This window comes from the organism of the source record quoted next, unplaced genomic scaffold, assembly GCF_019419815.1.
Source record: "Pyrus x bretschneideri cultivar Hongxiangsu unplaced genomic scaffold, Pyrus_bretschneideri_v1 Contig32, whole genome shotgun sequence".
NCBI lineage: Eukaryota > Viridiplantae > Streptophyta > Magnoliopsida > Rosales > Rosaceae > Pyrus > Pyrus x bretschneideri.
This window is the reverse complement of record NW_025999635.1, coordinates 3,044,033-3,058,129: the sequence shown is the minus strand read 5'-3', so window position 1 is coordinate 3,058,129 and position 14,097 is coordinate 3,044,033. Positions and strand designations below refer to the sequence as shown.

The window sequence follows — 14,097 nt, the reverse complement described above, 5'->3', positions numbered from 1 at the left end:
AACTTTTTATCACTTGAACTATAAAGGTCAAGCAAAAAATGATTAAAGTTGAGCCATAACAAAACAAAAAAAAAAAAAAAAAAAACTTGATTTGATCATTCTTTCTGTGTAACCCTTTTGCAAGAAGAAAACAGAAGTGCGGAAATTGTTTTTCAAATAATATAATAAGACAAGAAAGAAGTGGATGTGTCATCCTCGTCAGTAATCACCTGTATATTGGAAAAGGAAAAGTAGGAGGAAGCTTCGTTTATGGGGGATTTTGGACACTTCATATTTGTTGGATTGAGAAAATTAACTCATGGGCGGCTGGATGGACCAAGCAAGGACAAACGTCAAATGTCGGGGGCCCACACGCCATCGGCCTAACAATTTTGTATAAATAAGAAACAAAGGCAGAACGCTGCGTTTTGCTTTCCATCCTGGCACTGAAACGTTCCAGCAAGGATGGATGGATCGAAGAGGTGACCACCCAACTTCCAATGTAGATAATTAGATATAATGCCTAACCTAAACCCTAGATTGTTTTCATTAGCCTTGCATTATATTGGGATTAGGATAATGTTTGTGATAACCAACCAATTTTGTGCCAAACCAAATAAAAATCAACGTTTGTGCATTACTTGGCCAGTATTTGATTTGAAGATTTTACTTACTTATATTTTCGGACGCTATCGGTGTTATGTGTTTTGATTTTCTCGCATGAAATTGTCTTTATTGTTTCAGGATGCCAATGTGACGTAACAAAGAATGTGGTGAAATCTCTCTCTAGTAACATGAGATGTTCTTAGGTGCGCCCCTTCATGCCAAATTGTATGTCTGCCCAAGACACGAATAAGAGAGACCCTATACATTCGTGCCTCACATTGGCTCATTTTGGTGGACCTGAATTAATGTAGGGAGTGGCATACAAGAGTTTCTCATTAATAGGCTAATAACCACTTATGTTTGAAGTGCAATGTTTTTAATGATTTGTGAATTACTTGGCCAGTAGTAACAGAGATTTTGCTCTATTACCGAACGTCATGTGATGAGATATGTAAACGCACAAGTGTATACACCCAGGAGGCACAAGATAAGCTTGAAGTGTCATGTATTTAACGAGTTTCTCAAATGAAATTGGAACTGAGTTAGATTGGCCAAAGGAAATGAGCTAGGGTTTGCTTCTGATATTGGCAATGAACCATCTAGATATTCAGTAGCCTATGATGCCTTAAGATGTCAAGAGTTTCCTCAAACCAAGTACAAACTTCGTTGAATCGGACAGCCAACGGGCTAAACAGCGAGCAACCTCGTTTGCATGACGGCGAATATGGGAAGGAATAGCTACAATGATCCAGCACTTCCCCATGAGTTGCAAGATTTGAAGATAAATCAAAGTAATAGTTTCGAATCCTCCTCCATTCCCTTAACCATAATAATTTTTGATATAAATAAATAAATAAAATCGAAAAATCATAGATTACAACAGAGAGACGCTTTACTTTCCAAATGAGTTGCAAGATTTGATCAGACTGAATAAAAATACATTTCTGCCACTGATGCATTTATCATCTCTGCGGGGAACTAGAAATTAGCATCTCCCAGATGGAGAGGGAAAATAAATAAATAAATACAATAATACAATGAAAAAATAAAGCAGAGCATATTCGCCTCCTATCTAATTTCTCCAAATTCTAGAGCCTAACTTGGTCTCCTTTCTCCTGCCCAGAATTTGAGGGCCTTGATTGAATGGAATTGGTTTGCTGTGACCTTTCCCGTTTTCTTAGATTACAAGTAACTATAAATTTATCGAAAGACTAATAAAATACTTCGACGTGTCGATTTCTTCAGCGGATGCTGGGAGCACAGGACCGTTGCTTACGCCCTCTGCTCCTGTTCTATGTACATCAGCTCCGCCCACGAGGGAAGCATTTCGTGACCCCCATTGTTGAGGTGATGATACCTTTGCTTCTTGTCTGCACCAAACAGCTCAGACCTCTCGGAAGAAACATCCCTAACTAGGGTATTGACCCATGAGACATCCGGCTCCTCAACCGCCGGAGTCTTAAAGCCAGGTGGTCCGGCATTGTTGCTTCGGAACCCAAAAGAAGCAGACTTCGTCAGCTTGTTCAGCTCGTCTCCTTGCATTCCCCAATCCAATTTCCCACCAGGTGAGCCCCAATCTGAGGACTGCCTCATGGTGGAAGAATTAACTGGGGCATTAAGCCCGGGAAGATGGTTCATTGCTCCGCGGTCAATGAAACTCTGGCTCCGCTGCTGTGCAAATGCAGCAGACCTGGAATTCATAACGGCTGCTGCAAGAGCACTGGGTGAGTCGAGCCCAAATGATGAGGGCTTCCTCACCGGAGAGGATGACAAGTTGGTTGGGTAGCTCGAACGAAGCTGGTTCATGTTTTGGCGATGGTTTGGGGTTGAAGGCTTTAGAGAGAGTCCCTGCAGTTGAGACGACAAAGAAGGATCGAAGGATCCGAAAGCATCATCAAGGTTAGTTGGCTTCAATTCTCCATGCCTGCTGTAGGACGGCGAGGAGGAGAGACGAGATATCTCATCCCACAAGTGCTGTTGCTGCTGTTGTTGTTGGCTTGAATGACCATCTAGTCCTAGCAATTCCATCTCCAACTCCAAATCTCGGGCACTACACGCACTCTTAAGCCTGCTACCCGGAAGCTGCAAGGCAGGCGGGGTGAGGTTAACTTTGTTCTGCCACAAACCTCCGCTCTTAGGAGATGAAGCGGCCGCCAGTGGAGACATGGGCGGTGTTGATGTAGCTGGCATAGACATAGCTGATGAACCCAGAGCTAACGGGCTCAGGGCTGCCATATCTGCTGCACTAACTGACATTGACCTTGGTGAAGGCATGGCGGAACCCGTAGAAGCATACACCGGGCGTAGTTCTTCGGGTCGGTGAGCAAAGAAGCACACTTTCCTCGTGCAACCGGTTTCATCTTTGCAAAGGCGGGTTCGATACTGAGCAGGATGAAGCCAGGACTCAAAGACACCATGAGCATACTCACAGACATCTCCCTTCTGGCACGATCCTTTGCGGAATTCAGGGCAGGGAACACAGCTGTATGGGTACTTTTTTGGGTCTCTCCTCCTGGCGTTTTCGCCTGGGTGAACAAAAGGGCACTCTGTCCAGTCATGAGAGTAGGCCCTCGAGCACGGCTTCACCTTGAAAGTGAACATTCTGAACTCATCTGTACCATATATCCCATTGTTGATATCAGGCAACGATATATCAATCGGATATTCTTTCTTCTCACTTCCCTCTTTCGACATCTGGGGGCTCGAAACCTTCTGTTGGTCTCCCTCTTCAGTATCGCTTTCCATAATTGACTTATCGCCTCTCAACAGCATCTCCATGGCCTTCCTTCTTGAGCTGCAGGGCGACTTCAAAGCTGGGGCAATCAAGTCAACGGGCTTGTTTCCGTTAGCATTGACGCAATCAGCATCAGCAGATGCATCAAGCAAGAGCTTGACAACCTCAAGTGAAGCAGTGGAACCGCCAGCAGCGGCACAGTGAAGGGCAGTGACCCTATCTGAGCCGCAACCCCTGTTGACATCAGCCATGCCAGACTGAATTATATACTTCAGAACCCTAGTGCTACCGAACATGGCAGCGATCATAAGCGGCGTCCTCTCTTCGAACCCCATCTTCTTTGACCCGATTCTTCTTCCATACCAAAAGCCGGCCTCATCAATATGGAAACCCTTCTCTTCTACTTCAGTCCTGAAAGCTTCGAGATTGTCCGAGGCGGACAATTCGACCAAAACCGATTTCTGCTTCTGGAATTCGCTTTCCATGTTGAAATTTGAGGGGCTGAGTTTATTTTTGGAACCCTTGCACATATCCAAAGTCCTGCACCATCGTAACAACAAAAGTTCAATATACCACTCAGTTTCAATAACTGGTAGCAGATTTACAGATGCTACTTCTATGTAAAGTTGCTCATATCAGCAAATAAAATTAAAAAAGCACTTCCACAGCTGCATAATTGTTGAATCTAAGATTTTACACAAATTGAACAGAGAATTCACCCACCTCATCAGAAAAAAAAACCCAAAAACTAAATCTTGAAAACTATATGGTTGGTTTTTCCCATTGAGTTCCAAAAATAATCATAAAACTTCACAAATCCATAAACTTTTCTCCTTAATTATCAAAATATAACCCAAAAGAACCCAGAAATCAGTGAAAACAGACAACCCCAGATCCAAAAATTCAAACTTCAACCCAATTAACTCAAACCAGAAATATTTCACAAAACCCAATTGAAATCACACATAATTATATCAAAAAACTCAATCCGAATACAGAAAGATTCAAACTTTAAGGTTCCACAAAGCTCAAACAATCAAGCCCAGAAAGCTTTTCCTTACCTTTTAAGTTTCAAGTACTCAACAGATCTCCGGAGACAGAGAGTGACAGATAGTAGGAGGAGGATGATAACTTGTGCGTTTGTTGTTAGAGTGAGAAAAAGATCGACGAGGAACCTCGACTTAGAGGCGCTTGGAGTTATGAGGAAACGGAAGGCTTTGGGGATTTATATTGCTGTTGGGCGAGGGTCTGAAAGGAAGGAGGAAGGAAAGCGTGACTTTCCTTCTACTTTGTTTCGTGGGTGTGTGGAATTTGGTCAAAGTCAAAGCTTCAAAGCAAGGGCCACTTCTTTATGACTGTCCTATGAGAATTGAGGAGGTGGGTTTTCTGGTGAATGAAATTCAAATTCGAATTCAAATTAGGATGGAATTCAGGTTAAATGCGAAGAAGGGTGGACCGACTCTCCTTTCATTCCACCTGCACCAACACCTCGTTTACGGTTTGCTGAACTAAAACACCCCAAAGTCCAAAGTGGAGTTGTCCTTCACGTGAGGTTGGGTTTTATGGTTTTCTTTATCTGGTTCGCACTTGTGCACTTACCTACAATCTCCCACCTTTTTTTTTTTTTTTTTTTAGTTTTTGGTTTTGGTTCAGGAAGAATATCACACCCAAAAAGTAAAGGAAATGCATCAATTTTTGTACCACCTATATATTGGAAGGGGAGAAAGATTCAAGACTTGATGCGCATATGATTAGTTGATCTAGCAGTATGTAGATTGATTTGGTTGGAAAATGTCTTATGTGCGACTATCACATTGAAAAAATAACAGCGTACCTGTTTTACCTTTCTCATGGTGGGAACATGACAATAGTGTGTCTTTTTCTAGTGGCTAGAATAGAACAACAGAAAAAGATCCAGCCGACCTGCTCAAGGTTTAAGGGCGAGCTTTATTTAAGAGAGAATGGGGAGTGAGTCAAAGGGTCGTTTCCATTCTTGGTTGGGGACTTTCGAGCTTGAGTTTTTAGTGGAAACTCGACCTTATTTATGATATCAAGGCAGGTTTGCCTACGTATTAAGTCCAATGGCCCAAGTGATCCCATATCACGTAGTGTGCGTTGGCACCACACAAGAAAGAGAATATTGAGAGTGTGAATCTCATATTGAAAAATGATGTTGCAAGTGCTTACAATGAGTTGAACTACTTCCATCTTGTCTATAAATTTTATAATGGAATTTCAACTTCTTTAATCGCATACAAAAAGGAAAAAAAAAAAAAAACAAGGTGTCTGTCACATCCCGGGTTTTACTCTGTTGTAGAACTTCCTAATGAGTCACCTATCTTGGAATTGGGATCGCGCGAACTTGCTTAACTTTGAAGTTCTCCCAAAAGGCATTGTGCTATATGAAGGTGGGTTTATACATATAAAGCATAAAAGATCCTCCCTCCTGAACGAACGATGTGGAATCTAACAGTGCCAAAGTAAGCGGCATGCGGCGCTACTCGTAACTTTCTGCCCCCTTTTTTGCTTTTGGGATTTGCTTTGCTTGACAACTCGAGTGTGGGAGATGCATACTCTAATTAAAAGATCCCTAACAAATAAAATATTTAATTGTGATGGTAATTGGTGTCGTAATGGTGTTGTATGGATGATAATACATATTTATATTCGTTTGTCCAAAATCAAATTCATTTTATTAAAAAGATGATTCTAATTATCCAATAACTCATTTTCTTATTGCGGCTGTATAATTATTCACAGCTACATAGGTTTTTATTTATTTTAACTAATTTCTAAACTTTATGTTAACATTTGTCAAGACACTACACACCTTGTTATCACTTATTTTGACATGAATATCTAATGTATATCTAAAGGAAAACTTACAAAACAAACATGTTTCTTAAAGAACAAGGAAGATCGATTGAGGCCATTGCTCATGTTGTGATGAATTGAATAATTTTCATTCATAACTAATTGAAATTCATCTTTTGTTTTCAATTTGGATAAAATTTAAAAGTTAAACTCAATTTCTTTTTTTTTTGAAATATCTTAAATCTAACCGGTTATTCAGCATCAAAATGTTTCATTTTATTTGTTACATGATTTGTTCCTGCTCATAAAGCACATAACAGTCTGATAAATTAATATAAATCGAGTTGATAAATATAAAAAAATCAACTCACGCCAACACTCGCAAGTCGCAACACCAGTTTCAGGTTGTGTTTGCGTCGTAAGAAACGGGAAGAATGACCAAGAGCTGAGTGGATTGTGAACGAAGTGCACGTAGAGGTTGGACCAACTGTGACCGAATAGCAACATATAAATGTATTCCAAGCTGTCACGCTTAAAGCTTAAGCGCGTTCTTCTTCTTGTCTTATAATTTAGACCGACTTTAGGTGGTGGACAGACAGGAACAGCATTATTGGAATCTCTGACTCAGCCTTCCACCATGGACGTTTGTCAAAAGCCCCTATCCCTATCGGTGTCTGCCCTCCTGTTTGGATATCATTTTCATCCTCTTTTATTTGTGGCATCACAGTTAAATCACGTTAATAATTTATATTCTTATTATTTTTTATCTTATTCTTTTATAAAAAAATTAATATAAAATATTAACGTAACTTAACCGTGACCGCATACATAGAAAGGAATAGAAATGACAACCAAACAGGATGATAGACAATCTGCCTCCATCCCTATCCATATCATCATCTTCTTTTCTGCATTTTCTGTTTGTTAACGCAGATTACAAGTCAACTAGGCTCTTTGACATGAGATTATTTAGGAAAAACGTTTATAGTACGTTATTTTATTTTTACTTTGTAAAGAAGTTGTTTTCACAATTTGAATTCTTGACCTTTCGATCATAAAGAAACAACTTTTTTATTGCGTCGAGACTCGTCTTCTCTTTTTATATTAGTATTAAATTATTAATATCATATGTGTGATGAGTGTGACCGAATGTTAATCTAAACTTTGCTTTTGTTGGACTTCTGACTTGAATTTTGTTCAAGCCCTGGAAGCTAAGGAAACGTTGAGAGATTATAAAGTTTGACAAGGAGTCCTCACTCATTTGTTACTTGTTTATTGCAGGCTTTCAAACTATTTAGAGGATAAATAATAAATCAGAGCATATTTAATTTCTAATTTTGTTAAGGTGCAAGCTAATAAAACAAGCAGCAAAAACGTTGTACAGTTGGTCTATATATGAATAAGTTTCCAGCTGTATATTGTTGGCTGCTCTCTCAATGGTTTCAGCTTGGTAAAAAAAATGATATATTTTATAAGGGTGAGTGCCGATTTAGGTCATCTTCAACTGAGGGGTATGTTTAGTACCTGTGTAGATTATAGTTCTGCAAGAAATTATTTTTTAATGAATAGTGTTAGACCATATTTATATACCATCTCCAACCCAAGGAGGTTAAAAATAAGCCCCTTGATAATTTATTATTTTAAGTTTGTTTTTTAATTTTATTGGTTAATTGAATTAAATTATCATATTAAAATAAGATTTTCGAACATATTTTAAGGATCACTTGCGTTAAATGTTGTTTTAAGTTTCATATTGTTTAAGTTTCATGTTATTAAATATTTTAATTGCATGTTAACAATTTAGACAATAAAATGAGGTATGGAAGGGTGAAAATGATGTATAAATGGCTTAGGTATTTATATGAAAAAAATTAGAATTTTTTTTTTTTTTAATTTCATCTTAAGAAAAAAAAAAAAAAAAAAAAAAGACTACGTGACGTCTTCTAGCAGCATAGATAGGCCCAACTCTTTTGGCTGGTTGGCTGGCTATATTTGCCCAGCCCTCTGGCCATTTGGCTATATTTTGGCCTGATGGGTTCCAAATTTTTTTGGTCCAACCCACAATTGGAGATGGGTTTTGTGTCAAAACGGGCTATGTTTTGGCCTATAGCCCTTTGACCGGCTCGGTTAGAGATGACCTTAGTCCCTGAATTATTTTTCTGTAAAATAAGTCCCTAAATACATTAAAAATTACTAATTTCATCCCTAATATTATATTCAAAGCTATTTATCCAATTTTTCATTAACTTAAGTTACTTTACATACTTTAGAGTGTAATACTGTCATTTTCTAGCCAATAAGCCTTTAACATTTTATATAGGTTGCAAATCTAACGTCTAATATTAATTTACCCTTCAAACCTAACTCCATGCACCATTTCTCTATGAAAAATTACCAATCAACCCTCTAATGTGTATTACATGCAAGTAATGTGACTTAAATTAACAAAATTTGAAAATAGTAGCTTTGAATATAATATTAGGGATGTAATTGGCATATTTTATAATTCATTAACTGATTTTTCTGAAGAAACAAAATAGTTTAAGAACCTAATTTTCACTCAAATTATAATTTATAGACTAAATTGGTAATTTACCCATTTTATTATGGTACAAATTCTTGGGTATATTTAGAAAATTTGGCGGTAAATTTCGGATAGGGTATCAATTTCTACCCATGCGTCTCGAGTTCGGAATTCATATTCTCCTAAATTATTGTAATAGTTTCGAACTCTCTCCTTAATAATAATAATAATAAAAGTAACTTTTGGATGGATAAAGGTTTCTAAGTTTCTTTTCAAAATAATCGGGTTAAATTGGAGCGAAAGTTCTATATACGAGCATAGACTTTTAAACCAGGTTATTTTCGAAGGGTCGCATTTCCTCCTCTCGATTCTACCATTTACTTTAACTTTAAGGTTAAATAAATAAATACAAATTATTGAAAAAAATTAAGAAGACGAATACAAAAGAAACTAAGAGTGTAAGAATCACGGCCTTTTCAAATGCCAAGTTAATTTAACTGTATTTGCCGCATTTATGTACATGACTTTTGGAGAGTGATGCTCTCCTTCGCATCAAATGACAGAAAGCAAAGGTTGAAATTATCAAAATCTCATTTGGTTAAATCTCAACCGTTCGCTTGTGAAAAATAATGCTCGTTGGAATGCATACAACTTGGGTTTTGTATACCAAACGATAGGATGCTATAATATGGGCTCCTATACATTTGAACATACAAGGAATGTAAACACCAATTGGGCACACAATATATAATACTTTGGACACATACGATTCTGCAATCTTACAGGTGTTCTTGGGCCTAATTTAGGCAATTGGGCTTGATTTGGGCTTTCAAGTTTAAGGAGCTCAAGTTCCGTAGTTAAAAAACTAGAGGACCGAGGGCTTAATTGGGCCAAAATATTTATTTTAATCAAACAATTAGGCCGAATGTAATCGCTTGCTTTTGGGTCTTTCGATGAAACTAACAAACCGATAAGCCACTACAAACGTGAATTAAGGCCGTTGATTAAAATATAACGTCCGCATCTTTGGATGTATGTTGAAATTCTCAATGGACTAGAGTAATTTGAATTGAAATCTTCTGTATTCATTTTATGGGTGGTCTCTTTGTGGTTCTATTATTGATTAACACGTGTTCATAAATTCAATTCTCGTTAATTCTATTATCATAAACTAACACATGTCGATGAATGATATAACCCATAAGGAGGTCACACATAAAATAAATGCAAAATACTTAAACTCAGAGTAATTTAAAATATCGTTTGATAAGAACGAAACTAGCAAAGCCTATCACTTTCTCCACGTTTTTGTTATGGGTCCTCAAATAATTGTCATGTACGTTGTACAGAACAGAACAGCAACTTGGCCATCTCAATTTGTTACTGTCAGGCGTAGAAAACAAGTTGTTTAGTCTCTGTCGTAACGTTGTAGGGCGACACAATACTTCAAAATAAACTTGTATCAGAAAAAGGAAAAAGTATTGATACAAATAATCACCAATGGCTTTTGTTTTGTATTTTTTTTTTAATATAAATAAATAAATAAATACCTAAGGATTTTGTTATTTTTAAAAGTAAAAATGAAGCACGAGCAGAAGAACCAAGTGTACAATTATCAATCGAAGTTAGGGCATAACTGACCAAAGCAGTGACGCCTTGACGGATTCCAAATAAACTTTATTAAATAATCGACATTACCGTCACTTAATAATATGGTCTAGTAGTATTCATCTTCACTTGTAATTAAAATGTTTTAGGTTTGATTCTCGTCAAAAACGAATTTGAACCACATTATTGCTAGTCTAATATGATACTGACTACTCTCTTAACCCTTTAGTGTAGAAAATATTGTTTGTTAAAAAAAAAAATCGACATTTATTTCTTAATGCTCATGAATTAATTAATTAGTGATGTGATTGATTCACTTAAATTTGGGCTTAAAGATGGCATAAAGGGAACTTTGGCGTTGAAGATCAGCCTCCATTTTAAATTCATATATATACTAACTTACAGGATATGTTAACTTCAATTTATTATAAACAGGTTCCAATCTAATTAAATATAAATAAGTGGAGAGGGAAAGAGATGAAGATACATCGAATTATTATCCAACGATGAAAATCAAACACATGCATAATACTTGTCCCATTAGAGAATGCAAATATTCCACCTGCTAAGTTTAAAAGTATCATGTTGACTCGAAAATTTTGCTTAATAGAAAAGGGGTCTGGGAATTACCGTATCACAGCCGCTCCTGATACTGAAATTCATGTCTATTTTTTAGGATACGTCATGCCATTAAGATACTAACGATAAAGAGTCCCATGAAAATGGTCATAATAACCATCTAAACAAAATCGGTGTTCTACCATAAAACTAGTTGACAATATGAACTAGAGAGTCTCTCTTCTTCCTCCGTCGTATTCTTCGTTGGAACATGAACTCTATTCCAGAAACCAGAAACTACAAATCGCAGATTTCCCTTCCTCCTTTCTTTGGCCTTGGTATTTTGAATAAGAAAAAGAGCACCCGCACAGCCTGCGCTATGCAGAGGGACAGTACCGCCGCTCATGCGCTTGATTTCTGACGAGGGTAGGGGCGGCCGCCCCTTTTTGCACTTCTGTAGCTTCGCCACGTTGCCATGCATATACGTGGCACCATTTGTTTTTCCACGGCCTCCTTCTAACTTCTACTTGTAGCTTCGCCATGTGTGCCATGCACATGCATATACGTGGCGCCATTTGTTTTTCCATGGCCTCCTTCTAGCTTCTACTTCTACTCGCACGTACTCCTAGCTAGCTAGTAAATCATGCATTGCGTACGTTCACATACAGATAGGGATCGATGGTTTGGTACATTACCGTACCAAAACTTTTGTACCAATTACCGTACTAAATATTTGGTACGGCAACATCTATTACCATTACCGTACTAACTTTTGGTATACCGAATATCGGTATACCAAATAGTTTGGTTGATATCGTATGTCAATGGTAATTGCCACTTTGTTTTACGCTACTTAATTTGTCCAAAATTTAATATTTTTTAATTAATGTAGAAGTGTGAAAATTATAGAAAAAATATATAAACGCTTGTAATTACAAGCTTTACAACTTTCGTAAATAGCTTAACTTTGAAATTCTTGATTATAATCATATAAATCATAGATCAAAATTTAACCGTTGATTGTTGTTTACATTTATGCTTCATTTTTCTCATCAAACTTTTTTTTTCGGATTTTCTTTTTTGAAAACATGATCTATTAGAGGATGTAAGAAGATGAACGGTTTGGATCGTTGATATTATATTCAGAGTTTTACGGTTAGTGAAAATATTGCTTGATGTTTATAAAGTTTCTACAAACTATATGACATCGACTCATATTTTAGTTAACCGTAATATCGAAACGTGATATCAAAGATCTGAATATCAAAGATCTGAACTGTTCATCTTCTTACATCCACCAGATGATCATGTTTTCAAAAAATAAAATTTAGTAAGCAAAATAAAGCGTAAATGACAATCAACGGTTAAATATAAATTTAAGGTTTATGGATTATAGCGTTGGATTTTAAAGCTGACATCTTCATAAAAGTTGTAAAGCTTGTCACTATGAGTGATTGTATATTTTTTTTTACATTTTTTACACTTGTACAATAATTATTATTATTTTTATTATTTTTGCCCTTAAATAATTATATGAATAAATACATAATATAATAATAATAATATTGGTAGATATGGTATACCACCGGTACTGTTTTGGATACCAGTACCGTACAGAAATAGTATGGTACGATACAAATATTGTACCATTACCAATTGATACAAATTTTTTGGCAATAATTTGGTATGATATGGTTGGTAGGACGGTTGGTACGGTAATTTGGTAAAAATTTTCATCCCTACATACAGATACGGTAGTTCTCCTAACAACAAGGCATTAAAGCTTTAAATAACTGTTAAGTGTTTTAAGATAATGAATTTCCATTTTCCTCTAATTTCTTTTATTAATTTTTATTTTATTTAACACAAATAGCGATACTATTCCAACCAAACTTAAAAAAGTGAGAGAGTTTGAATATGGGGTGCAGTGCGACGAACATCGTATACGTCCATAATCGCAATCTAGCCACCACTTGAAATCTTACATTGTTAGATTTAAAAGAGTTTTAATAAAACACTCATGGTACTTTTCTCTTTTAACGTTAAGGACATTTTTAGTCTAAAAAATCATTCATGGTACTATTCATTTACACATTTATTTTGTCATTTTGATTAAAAACTAAAGTTTTCAAACAATTTTCGTTAATTTTCCTTAGATTTAAACATCATGCATAATACACTATATATTTCAAATAATCAATACATACGGACACGTAAAACAAATCAAGAAAAACTCGTTTAGTTTTACTTTTACATATCTGCAGATTGATGCCATAAAGTATACAAAAATAAAGGTAAATATATATAATCACACACGTACCGAATTTAAAACTTCCTTGTTATCAAAAGATTTCAAAACCTATCGAAAATCATTTAGAGATTCTAATCAAATAAAAATAGTAAAAAAATCTTACAGATTAATGGGCTGAAAACCCTTCAATGTTACTTTTCTGCTGGTAAGCCTGTTACATGTCTGTCTTGCAGGTCTCCACAAGAAACACATGACAGACTGATAGTATGTGTAACACATTTCAACTCAAAAAAGTATTATATAACACATACTTTATCTTTCTTTTTATTTTATTTCATTAATAAAATAGGGTGCTGGGGATGGGAGGATGATTTTCCAAATATAATGGTCCTCACTCCTACAAAAGAGAGAAAGTAACTTCGCACACGACGATTACAGAATAGCTAATCTCCAGTAATTCTTCTCCGCTAGCTAGGTTTAGAGGGAAAAAGAGGTTCACATAATAATTCCAGCTCGCTACTTAATTAGAAAACTGTGTGAGCATAACAGTACCATGTATACACGTACATGTGACACATGACCTTCACACATGTTAGTTGCTAATTAATTTGACAAAAAATGGGATCCTCACCGGATCTTTTTCCTAGGGATCCTACAATCTTGTCCATTCATCGTATATCGTATGGTCAGTTTTTATTAGGTATTATTTATATTTGAATTTTAAATTTTAAATTTTAAAATTTAAAATTTAAATGATTCCTAACTATACGATGTATGATAAATGAATAAAATTGCGAGATCCCTCAGGTTCCCGGATGCTGTTCCCAAAAAATGTATGGCCCGCGTATGGCCTTAGGCACTTTCCCGTATGGTTAATTATAAAATTAAAAATTTTTTTCTCAGTCATGTCTGAATTTTTTAAATAATAATTATAAGAAAAATCATTACTCGTATAAATATTTATTTACTATTAGATCTTTTCTTTTTAATTATGTTTTGATATCTACAATATGTTAGCTGTTC

General features: G+C 36.1%; 1 protein-coding gene across 1 annotated transcript; it reads right to left on the bottom strand.

Moving 5' to 3' along the window:
* Positions 1 to 1,512: 1,512 nt before the first annotated feature.
* Positions 1,513 to 4,561, bottom strand: LOC103936852 (zinc finger CCCH domain-containing protein 29). Its single transcript, XM_009346733.3, has 2 exons — positions 4,381 to 4,561; positions 1,513 to 3,859 (listed from the first exon to the last, which is right to left on the bottom strand). Exon 2 carries the CDS (start codon positions 3,847 to 3,849, stop codon positions 1,858 to 1,860), a length of 1,992 nt encoding a protein of 663 aa, XP_009345008.2. The 5' UTR covers positions 3,850 to 3,859; positions 4,381 to 4,561; the 3' UTR covers positions 1,513 to 1,857.
* Positions 4,562 to 14,097: the final 9,536 nt, after the last annotated feature.